Below are 17619 nucleotides of genomic sequence, written 5' to 3' on the forward strand. Positions count from 1 at the left end.
ACCATTGAACAGAAACTGAACTGGACCAGCCATATAAATACTGTGGCTACGAGAGCAGGTCAGAGGCTGGGTGTTCTGCGGCGAGTGACTCACCTCCTGACTCCCCAAAGCCTTTCCACCATCTACAAGGCACAAGTCAGGAGTGTGATGGAATACTCTCCACTTGCCTGGATGAGTGCAGCTCCAACAACACTCAAGAAGCTCGACACCATCTTAGATAAAGCAGCCCGCTTGATTGGCACCCCATCCATCACCCTAAACATTCACTCCCTTCACCACCGGCGCACTGTGGCTGCAGTGTGTACCATCCACAGGATGCACTGCAGCAACTCGCCAAGGCTTCTTCGACAGCACCTCCCAAACCCGCGACCTCTACCACCTAGAAGGACAAGAGCAGCAGGCACATGGAAACAACACCACCTGCACGTTCCCCTCCAAGTCACACACCATCCCGACTTGGAAATATATCACCGTTCCTTCATTGTCGCTGGGTCAAAATCCTGGAACTCCCTTCCTAACAGCACTGTGGGAGAACCGTCACCACACGGACTGCAGCGTTTCAAGAAGGCGGCTCACCACCACCTTCTCGAGGGCAATTAGGGATGGGCAATAAATGCTGGCCTTGCCAGCGACGCCCACATCCCGTGAACGAATAAAAAAAAATTAAAAAAATACTCCTTGTGGTAGTGCATTCCACATTCTTACCACTCTTGGGGTAAAGAAGTTGCTCCTGAAATCCCTTTTGGATTTATTAGTGACTGTCTTGTATTTATGGCCCCTAGTTTTGGACTCCCCCAAAGGTCGAAACATTTTTTCTCGTCTACCCTATCAAACCCTTTATTAATCTTAAAGACCTCTATCAGGTCACCCCTCAGCTTTCTCTTCCGTAGAGAAAAGAGCCCCAGCCTGTTCAGGTTCAGCCTTTCCTGATAAGTATATCCTCTCAGTTCTGCTATCATCCTTGTGAATCTTTTTTGCACCCTCTCCAATGCCTCTATGTCCTTTTTATAATATGGAGACCAGAACTGTGCACAGAACTCCAAGAGTGGTCTAACCTAGGTTCTATACATATTTGATATAACTTATCATCGGATCATAGAATGATAGAGGAGGCCATTCGGCCCATCATGCCTGTGCCGGCTCTTTCAAAGAGCTATCCAATTAGTCCCACTCCCCTGCTCTTTCCACATAACCCTGTAAATTTTTTCCCTTCAATGTTTATCCAATTCCCTTTTGAAAGTTACTGTTGAATCCACTTCCACCATCCTTTCAGGCAGTGCATTCCAGATCATAACAAATCGTTGCGAAAAGATTTTTCCTCATGTCACCATTGGCACTTTTGCCGATCACCTTAAATCTGTGTCCTCTGATTACCAAGCCTTCTGCCAGTAAAAACAGTTTCTCCTTATGTACTCTATCAAAACCATCATGATTTTGAACATCTTTATCAAATCTCCTCTTAACCTTCTCTGCTATAATGAGAACAACCCCAACTTCTCCAATCTCTCCACATGACTGAAGTCCCTCATCCCTGCTACCATTCTAGTAAATCTTTTCTGCACCCTCTCTAAGGCCTTCACATCCTTCCTAAAGTGTGGTGCCCAGAACCGGACACAATACTCCAGCTGGGGCCTAACCAGTGTCTTATAAAGGTTTGGCATAACTTCCTTGCTGTTGTACTCTATGCCTCTATTTTCCACATCGTTCACCTGAGGAAGGAGAAAGCCTCCGAAAGCTTGTGAATTTAAAATAAAATTGCTGGACTATAACTTGGTGTTGTAAAATTGTTTACAATACATCTATTAATAAAGCCAAGGATCCCATATGATTTTTTTTCAGCCTTCTCAACTTGTCCTGCCACCTCAAAGATTTGGGCACACACACCACCAGGTCTCTCTGTTCCTGCACTCCCTTTAATATTGTACCATTTAGTTTATATTGCCACTCCTCATTCCTCCTACCAAAATGTATCAATTCACACTTCCTTGCATTAAATTTGATCTGCCATGTGTCTGCCCATTTCACCAGTCTGTCGACATCCTCCTGAAGTTTGTTACTCTATCCTCCACATTGTTTGCTGCATTTCTAAGTTTCGTGTCATCTGCAAACTTTGAAATTACACCCTCTATACCCAAGTCCAGGTCATTAATATTTATCAAAAAGAGCAGTGGTCCTAATACTGACCCTGGGGAACACCACTGTATACTTCCCTCCAGTCTGAAAAACAATCATTCATCACTACTCTCTGCTTTCTGTCCCTTAGCCAAATTTGTATCCACGCTGCCACTGTCCCTTTAACGCCATGGGCTTTAATTTTGCTCACAAGTCTATTATGTGGTACTTTATCAAATGCCTTTTGAAAGTCCCATATACACAACATCAACCGCACTACCCTCATCATCCCTCTCTGTTATTTTATCAAAAACTTCTCTGCTTTTCAATTCTATCCCTCTGGAAATGAACCTCAGTGCAAGGTTTGTCTTTTTATGGCCTTATTAATTTACATCGCTACTTTTAGTGATTTGTGTATCTGTACCCCTAGATCCCTTTGCTCCTCTATCCCATTTAGACTCTTATTATCCAAGCAGTATTAGGTCTCCTTATTCTTCTTACCAAAATGCACCACCTCATACTTATCTATATTGAAATTCATTTGCCAATTACATTCTGCAAGTTTATTAATGCAGTCTTGTATTTTCTTGTAGTCTCTTCAGTTCACCCTAATTTGGTGTCGTCCGCAAATTTTGAAATTGTACTTCCGATTCTCGAATCCAAATCCTTAATGCAAATTGTGAACAACAATGGTCCCAGCACCAATCCCTGTGGATCACCATTTTCCACCTTTTGCCAGTCTGAGTAGCTACCCTTAACCCCTACTGTTCTTATGTTCTCTGTTTTCTGATTTGTAATCAGCTTGCTATCCATTTTGCTACCTGTCCCCTGACTCCACATGCTCTTACCTTAGTCATGAATCTACAATGTGGCACCTTATCGAAGGCCTTTGAAAATCCAAATAGATTACATCTACTACATTACCCTTGTCTACTCTTCCTGTTACTTCTTCAAAGAATTTAATAAGGTTGGTCAAGCATGACTTTCCCTTTTGAAATCCGTGCTGACTACCCTTTATTATAATTTTGTTTTCTAGATGTTTTTCTATTACATCTTTGAGTATACATTCTATTATCTTTCTTACCACCAACGTTAAGCTAACTGGTTTATAGTTCCCTGGACTTGTTCTTTCTCCCTTTTTAAATATAGGAATAACATTAGCTGTCCGGCAGTCCTCTGGCACTATTCGCTTTTCTAATGAATTTTTATATATTTGTAATAGTGCCTCTGCTATTTCTTCCCTAAATTCCTTTAATATGTGCGGACTGTCAGGGTGGGTTATGCTGAGGTCTCTCTGGGAGACTTGTGCTGAGGGCAGTAGTGAGGTTTGGCAGTAGTGAGGTTTGGCAGTAGTGAGGTTTGACCATAGCTGCGGTTAGCTAATGGCTGTTGCTGACAGCTGTCAACACAGCAGCAGCTGCTTTCTTTCTGCACGTGACCTGTTCTAGTGCCCACGGCACCCGGCCTGCAGGCTTTATGCAGCTGGCGGCAGCCCCAAAGTAAATTGGTCGCTGAGAGAAGCAGCCAGGAAGACTCGATAAAAATGGGTCTCCCTGCCTGCTGGCCTTAACGAATCCTCAGGCTTACTTTGAGGTTGGCATTGGCTGCATGAAACCTGCCATCAGGAGATGATGGCACTGACCCACATAAAAGCAGCTCATGTTATGCGGAAAGTGGCGTAGGTTGCACAGTTCTTTCCCACAGTAACTTCCGGTCTCATTGAAGAAAGTTTATTAAGATTGCATGCTGAGGAAATCAGCACAAGTTGCAAAGAATTTACCTTTCAATAAAACCATTAGCAGCATGACAAGCTCTCAATAAGGTCAAAAGCAAAATACTGCGGATGCTGGAAATCTGAAGTAAAAACAGAAAATGCTGGAAACACTCAGCAGGTCAGGCAGCATCTGTGGAGAGAGAAACAGAGTTACCATTGCAGTTCGATGACCTTTGACAGAAGTCATCGACCTGAAAAGTTAACTGTGTTTCTCCCATTAACAAGGTCATTTGTTTTATTTTTTGCCATTGTTCCTTAATTCGCCTTTCAACCTTTTAAAGAGGATGCAGAAACAGAGAGACCTGGGGGTGTCCGTAGACAAGTCTTTGAAGGTAGCAGGACAAGTTGAGAAGGCTGTTGAAAAGGCATATGGGATCCTTGGCTTTATAAATAGAGGCATAGAGTACAAAAGCAAGGAAGTTATGCTAAATCTTTATAAAACATTGGTTAGGCCCCAGCTGGAGTATTGTGGCCAGTTCTGGGCACCACACTTTAGGAAGGATGTCCAGGCCTTAAAGAGAGTACAGGGGAGATTTATTAGAATGTCACCAGGGATGAGGGACTTCAGTTCTGTGGAGAGATTGGAGAAACTGGGATTGTTCTCCTTAGAACAGAGAAGGTTAAGGGGAGATTTGATAGAGGTGTTCAAAATCATGAAGGGTTTTGGTATAAGGAGAAACTGTTTCCAGTGGCAGAAGGGTCAGTAACCAGAGAACATAGATTTAAGGTAATTGGAAAAAGAACCAGAGGTGACACAAGGAAAACAGTTTTTACGCAACAAATTGTTATGACTTGGAATGAAAGGGTGGTGGAAGCGGATTCAATAAATAATTTCAAAAGGGAATTGGATGAATACTTGAAAGGGAAAAATTTGCAGGGCTATGGGGAAAGAGCAAGGGGATTGGGACTAATTGGATAGCTCTTTCAAAGAGCCGGCATAGGCATGATGGACCGAATGGCCTCCTACTGTGCTGTATTATTCTATGATTCTAACCCTTAATACTTCAGAGGTGTTATCCTGTGAGTGGTGCTAACAATGCATTTTTCATTCCATTCTCACCAACTAAATTTCTTCTTGAGCTGCTAATGCAAAACAAACTTTTCATTAGCCTTAATGGAAAACATGGGCTCAAGTCACCGGCATGATGCGTGAAAGTGCCTGGACTTTGGACAATCACTGCTGCAGGGCAGTACAGCCCAGAGAGTGAACTTCCTATGGGCCAAATCAACCATGCAAAGTGCACCATCTTTGCCAGCTTATGTTCAGACAGTAAAATATCACAACTATTTATCGTTTTGTGAATTAAATGATGCGATTCAATTAGAATTTTAGCAAAATGAAGGAAAAACTTCTCAGTAATTAACAGACTGAAGGCAACATTCACAGAGAACTCGGTGCCATCCTGAGAGATTCTGTGTGATCACAACTACCCAGGTGAAAGGGTTAAGTGTGAAATGTTCTGTTTATCTGTCACTGTGTTTCTCAGCCTGTGTATTACATATCTGAAATGTTGCCAGAGATATTAATTTGTTTGCATTTTGTGCTTGTATTGTGTGAGACAGAAAGCTTAAGTTCTTTGCATTGATGTTGGAGCTTTTAGTACAGGGAAAGGTGTAACTAAATTTACTGACTGAAAAATGTAAAGAGCGTAGCAACATTCAGCTAGAGAGGAACAAACTGTTCACTTGTGCTTATCACAATGCTTACTGTGCGTGTACAGTTCACAATGGATAAAAGGTGACAGTTCACATTTGGTACTGTACAACTCATAGATGTCTAGGCGTCAACTCCTGTACATGTAGAAAAGTGGGTTTTCTGGTACTCCACGGCCTTTACTTGTACACTGTAAATTGAGTAACTCAGCAGAACAGCAGAGCTTGATAGTTGAGAGCAGGGACAAACTGTGTTGGTGATGGAAGAATTGGTATTCATTTGCTGAAAGGCCTCCTTCTGTGCTGAAATTTCTCTGATTCTACTCAATGACCACAGACAGGTACAGCAGCCTTAATCAGACAACCCTTATACAAGTGGTGCATGAGTGTGATACTTGTACCAATCTAAGCTTTTCCTGCTGTGCACTTTGGCTCATCAACAACAACTTGCATTTATCGAGCACCTTTAACGCAGTAAAACGTTCCAAGGTGCTTCACAGGAGCGTAATCAGACAAAAATTGACATCGCAGCTGCTCTAACCTTGTCCAACACTTTCAGCGCAGTTCTGAAAATCTGATTTTGTTCCTTGCAAAACTCATACAATTACAAGATTGATTCGCATATTTAATATGTACAATTCATGCAGCATTTTAAGATTTAAAAAAACCTGGTGCAATTTTCAATAAATTTGCCTCCTCATAAGTATGATGCTAATAACTTTAAGAATGTTTCAGAACACAGACCTCTGATCATTTGCGGATAATCACCGTAGCACGTTACGACCAGTAATATTTTTCATATTAATAGAAGAGAACCCTGATTTACCAGAATTGGCTTCCTAAATGTTGTAAGCAGTGTTTTCTCTTCTTGATTCCCCTTTGTACCTGACAGTGCTGACTGCTTGCTGCGATATAGTTCTATGGCACTGGAAGCTCTTTTATACCTCACCAACTGCATGAGCGTAAGAGCGGGCGTTGGCAGGCTGTTAATAAGTGGAGGGCATCATAACTGAACCAGATCCCATTGTCACCCAGTCCCCACACAAGGGTGGTCATCAGGAAGGGTGACTGACCCTAGCTGATTTATTTTGCCACCCCCTCCCCCCCACCACCTTTATCTAGCACAAGAGCACTGAGGCCAGTTCGAGCACCCCGAATGTTGCTCCAGCTGAATAACTAATGCAGTATAGAATCAAATCTGGATCCATTCTGATCTTCACTTTTGCTGCCCTGTTGCATATTGTAAAAATGCAACCCTCACGACTGTGAGAAATGGACCTACACTTACATTAGGGCATGTGTATTTTTAGTGGGCTACAGGTGATTGAAGGCTGGTTGATATTACTCCCGTCCATTACTGTGCAGTATGGGTGACTCCGGATAAACAGCCCAGATCTGAGCATAAAATTGAAATGGACCAAATCTCTTCCCTTTCACTCTCATTGTATAGATTTCCTCATGTAAATATAAAACCCAATTATCTGGGTTTTAATATTCTGCTCACAATTTAGTTAATCCTCTGCCAAATCACATCTGGAGGTAACAGCACCTTATAAAATTATTTTTAAGTAAATAGGGTTCCATTAAACGTTTCCTACTGGTTGGCAGAGTTGCTGAATGAACAGTTGAACAGGCTGTAAGACAAGGATTTATTAAACTGGCTGCCTTTGTCTTCAGTTATTTTTTTATGTTAGGCTCTCAGGACATGTTATCAGGTCCCAACCACATTCCTCTAGATTTCTGAAGTATCACTTGCTGATTAGTAAGATGCAGAGGGAGGGAGTGACGGTGAGGAGGTGGGGAGGAAGAAAAGGAGGTGGTGTATGTGACCTCTCACTGTTAATGAGCTTTTTGCAGGCAAATTCCCTTTTAGCAGCAAGCAGCCACCTCTGTTGCTGCTATTTAGGTCATTACTCAGTGTCCTTTTGTAGTGAGTGAGCTTTTCTGAGCTGGGTGAATTAAAAGATCATGGGGTTCTTAGATCGCCTGGACACAGCAAATACAGGAAAATGGGATGGGAACAAGTGGACACCCATAATGCAGCCCACCTGAATTTAAAAGCAAAGAAAATAGAGCTTGCTCCCTTCCTGGAGTACACTCCTCCCTGCCTGATTTTCCTGTATTCTCTACACCCAGCAGATCCATTAGCCCCCAGGTGCAGGAAATTTGCCGCTATCACTTCAGTAATGGATCACAAAACTATAAAGTTTGAATCAGTATTAAATGGGTGGTCATTTTCTTTGAGATTTCATGCTGTCCACTTCTCACCTGAAGGAGACTGAATCACCTCTGCGATGTCAAAAGTTCCTAGGGGCCAAAAAAAAATCGGTCAAAAGCCGCAATCATTCCACAACCCCTGACTAATAAGACCCACTGGCCTTCTCTGTGCGATGCGAGCACAAATCAACCACAATCGACAAAAGGAATGGACAGCCTTCCATGACAGTGACTGCTCGCCTGTTACCTAGTTACCTGTTCAATGTGAGGAGAGTCAAATTGAAGGATTTCTTTAGGGAGGCAGGGGAAAATTACTGTCCACGCAGGCTGGTTGGTAGTCTGACTGATTTTAAAATCTTTGAACAGAGCTAGGACTGCACCAAATATATATTGCACACATTCTCCCAGTGATAAACTGCAATTTTTTATCGATAATGCTAAATTAATAACATCTCAATCTCGTGTGCACGTCATCATGCATCGTAGATATGGAATGCATTGACAGGTGCTGCAGTCCAATCAGGCCCATTTGTATGCAAGTCCACTTTGTCCAAGAGTATGAGTGGAATGGTCTGATACATTCCCTATTCTGCCCTCGAATCCTCTGCTCCATTCTCGAACCCACCCAGTCTGCTTTCTGTGCCTCAACTTTGCACGCTGCCTGCCAGAATCCATTGTCACTGTAGAGATTCAAGGCTGTTCCTCCTTCCCATTGTCTTCCAGAGAGAGAAAGCAAGAGAACACTTTCGGAAGTGAATCTATCCCATCAACCATCAGATGAGTGAAAAAGCTCAGTTAAAACTACAGTTCCACTACGGTTAATAGGGATTTTCCTTCATCTACAGATGATGGGATAGGCCTTTTAACATGGTTCTCTATCTTATTCTCACTAGAAAGTGAGCAGGTGATAGGGACCAGCACTGAGCCTCCACCAATGCAAGTGTGAACAGACAGACAGGATGAACCAGCGAGAAGTACAGGAATACAAAGGAAGGCTGAGGAATGGTGTGGAAGCAAAAAGGGTATAGGCTGCATTGTTGGAGATGCTACCTTTTGGACAGAGGAAACAGAGGACCCATTGGCTTAAAAGATTCCATGTCACTAATTGAAGAAGAACCAGGGAATTCACCCAGTGTCCTGGCCAACATTTATCCCTTAATCAACACCCCCAAAAATAGATTATTTATCTCATTGCTGTTTGTGCAATATTGTTGTGCATAAATTGGCTTCCAGAGTTGCCACGTAACAGCGATTAGGTGTCAATCTTGGCTCAGTGGTAGTACTCTTGACCCTGAGTCAGAAGGTTGGGGGCTCAAGCCTCACTCCAGGACTTGAACACATACCTTCAGCTGACACTTCAGTGCAGTACTGAGGGAATGCTGCATTGTCAGAGCTGTTGTCTTTTCAAATCACTAAAGGCTAGTACACAGGTACAAAAAAGTAATCAAAAAGGCTAATGGAATGTTGGAGCAAATGCAGGCAAATGGAGTTGGGGCGCAGATCAGCCATGATCTAACAGAATGGTGGAACAGACTTGAGGGGCTGAATGGCCTACTCATGTTTCTGTGTTCCTATGTACACTTTAAAAGTGATTCATTAGCTGTGAAGAGCTTTGAGATGTCTTGAGGACATAAAAGGTGCTGTATAAATGAAAGTTCTTTCTTTCTTTGGAGCAATGTCACAGGAAACAGATCATTTGCTTATATACAAGTGGGACTAGTGAGCTAATGATCTGCCCACAAATGTAGAAAATTGTAATGAAGTGAGACGATCGGTTTGAGGAATTAGGAAATGGGTAGAAGTGCAAGTGGGCTTCCCAGTACTAACAAATCAGTCCCAGCATCAGTCACACCCGCAATGATTTTGTCGAGCTCGCCGGATAACTCAGCAAGTTTCCCAGTGAGTAGCTGAGCCATAAACACCATGGAGGTGCCCGGGTCGATCCCTGAGACAACGTAGTTTGCTGATAGTCGGGACGATTTTAAAGATGAGCAGGATTGGTGCAGCCAGGAGCAGAGGAGCTTTTATCTCCCGAGCCCGCTGTATGTAATTGGAGGCAGTCTCCCACTCGAATCTGGCAGGAAGAGCTATATGGCCGTTGGGTGGGAGTGGGATTTCAATACATTTGCGGTCATTACTTCTAATTTGTTAATACCTGAGCAGTACAGAGCACACCAGCTATTGGTAATCACTATCAACAGTATACAGTGTATTAAAAAACATACTACTTGAACTAATTTCAAGACTGCAATCTCAGTTTGTGGTTCAGATAACTGCTATGATCCACTCAAACTTTACTCAAGCAGTTTATAATGTAACATGAGCCCTTCAGTGAGACGCTGCCTTGGATTCATTCCCAGGTATCCATTATTCTGTGTACAGACCACCTGAGCCCCTCGATTAAATTACAGCCTGTAAATCAATCCCAAGTATCCATTGTGCTCTATATGGTAATAAGAAAAACTTGTTGACAACTCATTTTAAAGGAATTGATAACATGGGTTGGAGGATATTCTCTGTGGTTTAGGTGTGCAGTCCCTTGACTTCCTTAAACACCATGCAGCTATTCAGCTGACTCCTCACAGTTTGGTTGGTGTGAGGGAGCCTTGAGATTACATGATTACACTGTTAGAACCCCGGAGAGTTACTTCCAACTGACTGATGTTATGAAGTTACATAGCAACAATGCAAATTTGAAACCAACAGAGAAACACGTACGTAGCTATGATAACATATTCACCTGGGGAGGTGGTCAGGTTGAGAATGGGGCTATATGTGAGCATGTTCAGCTCCCACACTGTTGAATAACACAAGGCCCATGGGCTCCATTCTGTCCCAGTGGATCATTTGATCTGGCCCATGATGTAGATTTTAATCATTAAAATGAGACTGGCTCACCAATGTTTCATGTTGCCACAGGCAAAGAGAGCGGGGGGCATGTTTCATCCTAGCCCCACAACTTGTTCTTGTGAAGGCTGCTAGAGACAGGTCCTACTGGGCCAGGTGGGAGAGTAAGGTTTCTGAATTATTGCAGCCGTTACTTGGCATTTTAGAAATAAACAAGTTCCAGGTCCTGAGGTCAGAATCGGGTCCTATTGTCTTGCTACTTACAGAGTCATGTTTATTTGATATTTTTTAACCTCTGGCAGTGTCATCGACCCAGAATTTCCTGGAGAATTGTAATGGTGCATCTATGTCGCAGGGCCCGAGCGAGGGTGCAAAAGTCCCAGGAAATCGTGGCGCAAGTAACTTCAGCTATCACTAACGCCACTCCATAATTTCCTGAAACTTTTGGACCACTCTGCTGTCTCCGTCGCCAAAACAGTTGAACAGCTAATTATCATAGCTCTGCCCCCATTAACAACAATGGCAAGGTTGAGTTTACTGTGATCGCGCTGCCACTTAGACCATTATAGAATAGCACTGGTGGATTCAGTGTTCGGTGTAATTACAGGAATCGTAGTTTACTGTTTAAATTAAGAAATAATTAGGTTGCCCTCATTAGATGCTGTTTTTTTTAATTTAGTGGTGCAGTGTCTAGGGTCACTGGTGCAAAGTGAAAAGCAACACAATTTATGTTTATCTGGTGGATGCGGGTTGTCAATTCCAAGTCTTAAACGTCTATCCAAATGTGACTTTCTTATATGTAATTTGGATCGTTAATCCTATGTGTTGTGAATGTGGTCGTTCTGATCACAATGTGCCCATTTTTCGCCTTATTACAATCCAAGTAGCAAGTCAGAAATAGCACAGGGATTATAGACTGCTTGAGCAATTGAAGACTAAATGCCTCTGGTCACCGTATTGTTCGTACAACTTCAATGGGAAGGGGGAGTGGGGTCATTGTTCCATCTAATGAACTAACCAGACAGATATAAAAATAGTCCTTAAGGCAAATCAGCTCTTTATAATTTAAATGTATGCTGGCTTCTGCCCATCAGTTCAACCTTCAAAGATCTATTTTAAACACTTCACGGCCTGACTAGCATCACATCACAGTAGGTTTTTACTTTGACCATTGGCGTTCCCGATTTTCCGTTGTGCTCACTGCGCCATGTTCTAATTATTTTTCCAGCAAAGTGTGGCGTGAATTCGCCACTGGAGAATCACAGTGCACAACAGGCTAACATGCCATTCGTCACGAATATCGCCATTGCAGCGAATTCCGGGCTATTGTTTTAGAAATTTATTACCTGTAGCTCAGTTCTAGTTGTTGGAAAATTACATTACTGTTTCACTCAATGTGAAATGTCATTTAAGAATGAGCCTTTGTTTTTGCAATTCTTCCTCCTCCTCATTCGCTCACTTCCCAGTCCGTTCCTCACTATTCCTCCCCGCAGCAAATTCCCCTTCTCTCCCCACTTCTTTTCCTCTTATCTCTCCCTGGTTCTTTTCCCCATCTCTCTCCCCTGGTTCTTTTCCCCTTCTCTCTCCCCAATTCTTTTCCCCTTCTCTCTCCCCGGTTCTTTTCCCCTTCTCTCTCCCCAATTCTTTTCCCCTTCTCTCTCCCCGGTTCTTTTCCCCTTCTCTCTCCCCAATTCTTTTCCCCTTCTCTCTCCCCGGTTCTTTTCCCCTTCTCTCTCCCTAATTCTTTTCCCCTTCTCTCTCCCCCAGTTCTTTTCCCCTTCTCTCTCCCCCGGTTCTTTTCCCCTTCTCTCTCCCCGGTTCTTTTCCCCTTCTCTCTCCCTAATTCTTTTCCCCTTCTCTCTCCCCCGGTTCTTTTCCCCTTCTCTCTCCCCGGTTCTTTTCCCCTTCTCTCTCCCTAATTCTTTTCCCCTTCTCTCTCCCCCGGTTCTTTTCCCCTTCTCTCTCCCCCGGTTCTTTTCCCCTTCTCTCTCCCCGGTTCTTTTCCCCTTCTCTCCCCAATTCTTTTCCCCTTCTCTCTCCCCGGTTCTTTTCCCCTTCTCTCTCCCTAATTCTTTTCCCCTTCTCTCTCCCCCAGTTCTTTTCCCCTTCTCTCTCCCCCGGTTCTTTTCCCCTTCTCTCTCCCCGGTTCTTTTCCCCTTCTCTCTCCCTAATTCTTTTCCCCTTCTCTCTCCCCGGTTCTTTTCCCCTTCTCTCTCCCTAATTCTTTTCCCCTTCTCTCTCCCCCGGTTCTTTTCCCCTTCTCTCTCCACCGGTTCTTTTCCCCTTCTCTCTCCCCCGGTTCTTTTCCCCTTCTCTCTCCCCCGGTTCTTTTCCCCTTCTCTCTCCCCCAGTTCTTTTCCCCTTCTCTCTCCCCCGGTTCTTTTCCCCTTCTCTCTCCCCAGTTCTTTTCCCCTTCTCTCTCCCCCGGTTCTTTTCCCCTTCTCTCTCCCCAGTTCTTTTCCCCTTCTCTCTCCCCCGGTTCTTTTCCCCTTCTCTCTTCCCGGTTCTTTTCCCCTTCTCTCTCCCCGGTTCTTTTCCCCTTCTCTCTCCCCCGGTTCTTTTCCCCTTCTCTCTCCCCAGTTCTTTTCCCCTTCTCTCTCCCCCGGTTCTTTTCCCCTTCTCTCTTCCCGGTTCTTTTCCCCTTCTCTCTCCCCGGTTCTTTTCCCCTTCTCTCTCCCCGGTTCTTTTCCCCTTCTCTCTCCCCAATTCTTTTCCCCTTCTCTCTTCCTGGTTCTTTTCCCCTTCTCTCTCCCCAATTCTTTTCCCTTTCTCCCCCCACTTCTTTTCCCCTTCTCCCCTCCACTTCTTTTCCCCTTCTCCCCTCCACTTCTTTTCCCTTTCTCCCCCACAGTTCTTTTCCTCTTCTCCCCCCACTTCTTTTCCCCTTCTGTCCCCTCTCCCAGTTCTATTCCCCTTCTTTCCCTCCAGTTCTTTTCCCCTCTTCCCCCCAGTTCTTTTCCACTTCCCTTCCCCCCAGTTATTGTCCCCTTCTCTCCCCCCCACCCCCGTTCTGTTCTCCTTCTCTTCCCTCTTCTCCCCCCAGCCCTCCACCCCCACCCCCCCCCCCCCGAGTTCTATTCCCCACTTCCCTTGCAGGTTATTTCCACATAACTGTGCTTTTTTGCTGGAGCACGCTTCAGATCAGCTGTTCTTAAAAGCATATTAGAAACAGTTGTGGAAGATCTGTTCTACATTTAGCAGGACTGTAGCACAAATTGGTCAAATGATCACCACATTCCCAGAGTTACTGTGTCCCAAAGCCTAGATTTAGATTGATGCTGGCAAAAACGGTAAAGATTGAGCTGCACTAATTTGTGAGGAATCAGTTGCACTGCCTGACTAGCCCGAGGGAAGTGTGGCTCGTGCAGCAGCACACAGCTGTGCAAGTCGTACTGTTTGTAAATGTGCTGTGGAACGTGCTGTAGAAATAAAGCAACTCCTGGTTTCTCCTCCTGATCCACAATGAAATTCTTCATCAGAGTCTCTTCGCTGTTTAACTGTAAACAGCATGGTTAGAGTCAGAGGTCAGGCAAATTGAGGGATGGAATAAAATATACATTTTTTAAAAAAAAACCTTTACAGGAATATTTAGGGTTTTATATCTTCCAACAACATTAATGTATAAAAAGACAAGCAGCAAGAGCACGAACTGTGGAATGGATCTTGCATAAGAAATAGGTGCCATAAAATAATTACTATTTATTAACATGAATGCTTTATGTTAGATTTTCCGAAGGAGACAGACACACTGTAAAAACTGTTTCGTGTGATAATATTCAGGCACGTTACCATTCATTATGTTAGCTCATCAGCAAGTCAGCCTTTGTGGAGATTGTTGGGGGAACAAGCCATTAAACAAACATCCTGGGCCGGATTTTGCTGTGAAAATAACGGTAAGGTGAACAGCGCTCACCATTATTTATGCGCAAATCAAACAGCAACTTCCGGCGAGCACACGTGCGCGGTTAAACTCGAAAATCTGAGATATGCTGCCCCTCTGTAAGCTGCGCTATAACGGCATCTCGCCGTCTGGCTCCCCATTCAAACATATCGAACGACGTGAAGTTCCTGAACTGATGTCATAGATAAGGACTAAACTCACCACAAAAAGGGCTTGTCCATTCCAGTCTAAGTACCCTTTTAACGACTTGGTAAGTCTTAATTACTGCCAAACAACCTCTGGCACTGAAAATTAACTCTTACAAGTGTGGAGTCTCATTCCTTCAGCTTTTAGTTATTGTTGGAGATTTTTTTTTAAATTTAAATAATTTTAAAAACTTTTTCTTTCTTTTACCTCTCTCATTTAATCCAATCTTTTTTCTCTCTCTTATTTCGCTGTCTGTACCTGATTTAACATTGAATTCATTATTCTAACTTACATTTTCTGGTTCAGACTCTGCGCTGCTCATTAACGATTCTTCAACCTGATTGGTTAAGGAGATACACAGTTGCTTGCCCTGTTCGCACAGGTCCCAGATGGCCTGTAGAGGGCGCCGTGCTGTTTGGATCTCCATCTTAAAGTAACTTGCCGTACAAAACCCCAGAGAAAGTCAATGGGCAAGTGCAAGTCTGAACTTGCTGTTCGTTCGCTGCTCACAGCAAATTCCGGCCTACTGTAATTACCAAAAATAAAAGCACTTCAGCACTGGCAAAATCATCAGAATGAGCTATCACCGAGTCACCGTTACTGAGCTCCATTGTCACTGGCCTGAACAGCTGACCCTAACCCACTAACCCATCAACCCACACAGAGGGAAGGTGTCTTCTCTTGTCTTCTCCTCAGCTCCAGTCTTCATTGCAATATTTTGTGTAGTAGTTTTACCATTATTTGCTATTGTCACATTGGGGAGTGTTCTGGCAGGCTGATTTCCTGGAAGAGCTGGGAACAACCTCTTCCAAAAACTGCCCTCAAATGCCCTGGGTTCTGATGCGACAGACACTGCATCTGTTGCTTCATTAACTTTTCTCGTGGGTTTTTTTGCCTGTCAATTTTTAGTTCTAGTTTGCACAATGCAAATCTTTTGGAAGATGAGGGAATGTCATTCTTAGGAATGTAACATTTGGTTATTTGGCAGCTCAAGTATCGGTAAGATGTAGAGTGTAGTTCCTTCTACAATATGCTTTAACTACACACCTGAACATCAGCTCAACTGGATCTGCATGATCTTGCCATTCCTACATCAACTACCCATGTAGTGACTGAGAGAGGCCGACAATTTAGTCGCACATTTGTGTTGTCAATTCATCCACACCAGATTTCCCCAAATTTATTTCAGTTAGGATGCTTATAGCCTGCAGAGAGGGGAGACGTTCACCCCATCCAGTCCAGGCCAGTCTTCAAATGATAATCACCCTTAAATCTGAAGGTGATCTCAACCCCACTTTCCTTTCTTCTCCCGCTATCCCTTCCCTGCTTTCTCCAGGAACAAATTCAATTACTTTTCAACCCCAATTATAACATTTCCTTCAATGGCCTCTCCTAATTCCTCATTAGTAATTTTAGCCTAACCCACCTGGCAGGAAACTGACAGGATCAGATCGACCGCCTCAGTGGAACAGACGGGGTATACAACAGGGGGCCGAATCAATCCCATCAGTTTTCCACCGGGTGAGTTAGGTTAAAATTACCTTCCATATATACGTGTGTGATCCCTTGTGTTGAATAGCCCTGTTCAAACTCCCCATTTGCTCCCTAATTTTCTAAGTTTCTGTAAAACATTTTTTTTTATTCGTTCATGGGATGTGGGCATCGCTGGCAAGGCCAGCATTATTGCCCATCTCTAATTGCCCTTGAGAAGGTGGTGGTGAGCCGCCTTCTTGAACTTCTGCAGTCTGTGTGGTGAAGGTTCTCCCGCTGTTAGGTAGGGAGTCCCAGGATTTTGACCCAGCGACGATGAAGGAACGGCGATATATTTCCTAGTTGGGATGGTATGTGACTTGGAGGGGAACGTGCAGGTGGTGTTGTTCCCATGTGCCTGCTGCCCTTGTCCTTCTGGGTGGTAGAGGTCGTGGGTTTGGGAGGTGCTGTCGAAGAAGCCGTGGTGAGATGCTGCAGTGCATCCTGTGGTTGGTACACACTGCAGCCACACTGCGTCGGTGGAGAATGTGCACTCTGCACAAATAGTTCAGAATTTCACGATTAGTATGACCTGTTCTCGCCTCTCACCCCTAATCAGTGAAGATAGTGGAGGCAATCACTTCACTACATTAAATTCACCCAGTCAGACGGTTATCGATCTCATACTGTATTTTACTTTGGCACTAAAAAGGAAGGTCAAGACAATATAGAAAACAGATCTGTGCTTTCCTAGGATGCAACTGCAATGAAATGAGCAAATATAATGGTGATCCTCCTCTATCTACAGTTCCTTGTTCTTTCACTGTCAACCTGTCCAAGTATATGTGCTGGATGTTACCCTGAGGTTTCACTCTTTATTTTTATAGGGACAGTGGCTGTTAAAAACAGCAGCATTGATTTGGGAGATGTGGACATCGGTCGAAGAGTGTCACAGGAAGTGCCTCCAGGAATGTTCTGGAGATCCCAGTTATACATTGATCGGCCACAGTTCGTCAAGTTTAATGTCTCACTGGGGAAGGATGCACTTTTTGGTTTATACATAAGGAAAGGCCTTTGTCCTTCACACACTCAGGTAAAGATGCAATTTTCTTCTAGTAATTTATTCTTTTTTTTAAAAGACTTGTTATGAAACTTCTAAATTGAAAATGACAGGCCTAAGTGATAAAGAGTGCTTGCTGCTGAGAGAACAGTGGGTGGGGGAGTGCGCTTGCTGTTGTGGGGACAGTGGAAAGGAGTGCATTTGTTGCTGTGGAGAGAGTGGTGAAGATCATGCTTGCTGCTCTCAGGATAATGCTGAGGAGTACGCTTGCTGGTTTTGGGACAGTGGTGAGAAGCAAGCTTACTGCTCTGAGGACAGTGGTAAGGAGTGTACTTGCTAATATCAGGATTGTAGTGAGGAGTGCACTTGGTGCTCTCAGGATAATGGGAGGAGCGTGCT

General features: G+C 43.9%; 1 protein-coding gene across 1 annotated transcript in view; it reads left to right on the forward strand.

Moving 5' to 3' along the window:
- tenm2a (teneurin transmembrane protein 2a) overlaps positions 1 to 17619 on the forward strand; it is a 1632827-nt gene that overhangs the window by 1500046 nt on the left and 115162 nt on the right. The window contains exon 13 of the mRNA XM_067996099.1: positions 17048 to 17253. Coding sequence (XP_067852200.1) covers positions 17048 to 17253 — 206 coding nt within the window. The remainder of the gene's footprint in view (positions 1 to 17047; positions 17254 to 17619) is intronic.

Source organism: Heptranchias perlo, chromosome 14 (genome assembly GCF_035084215.1).
Source record: "Heptranchias perlo isolate sHepPer1 chromosome 14, sHepPer1.hap1, whole genome shotgun sequence".
Taxonomy (NCBI): Eukaryota; Metazoa; Chordata; class Chondrichthyes; order Hexanchiformes; family Hexanchidae; genus Heptranchias; species Heptranchias perlo.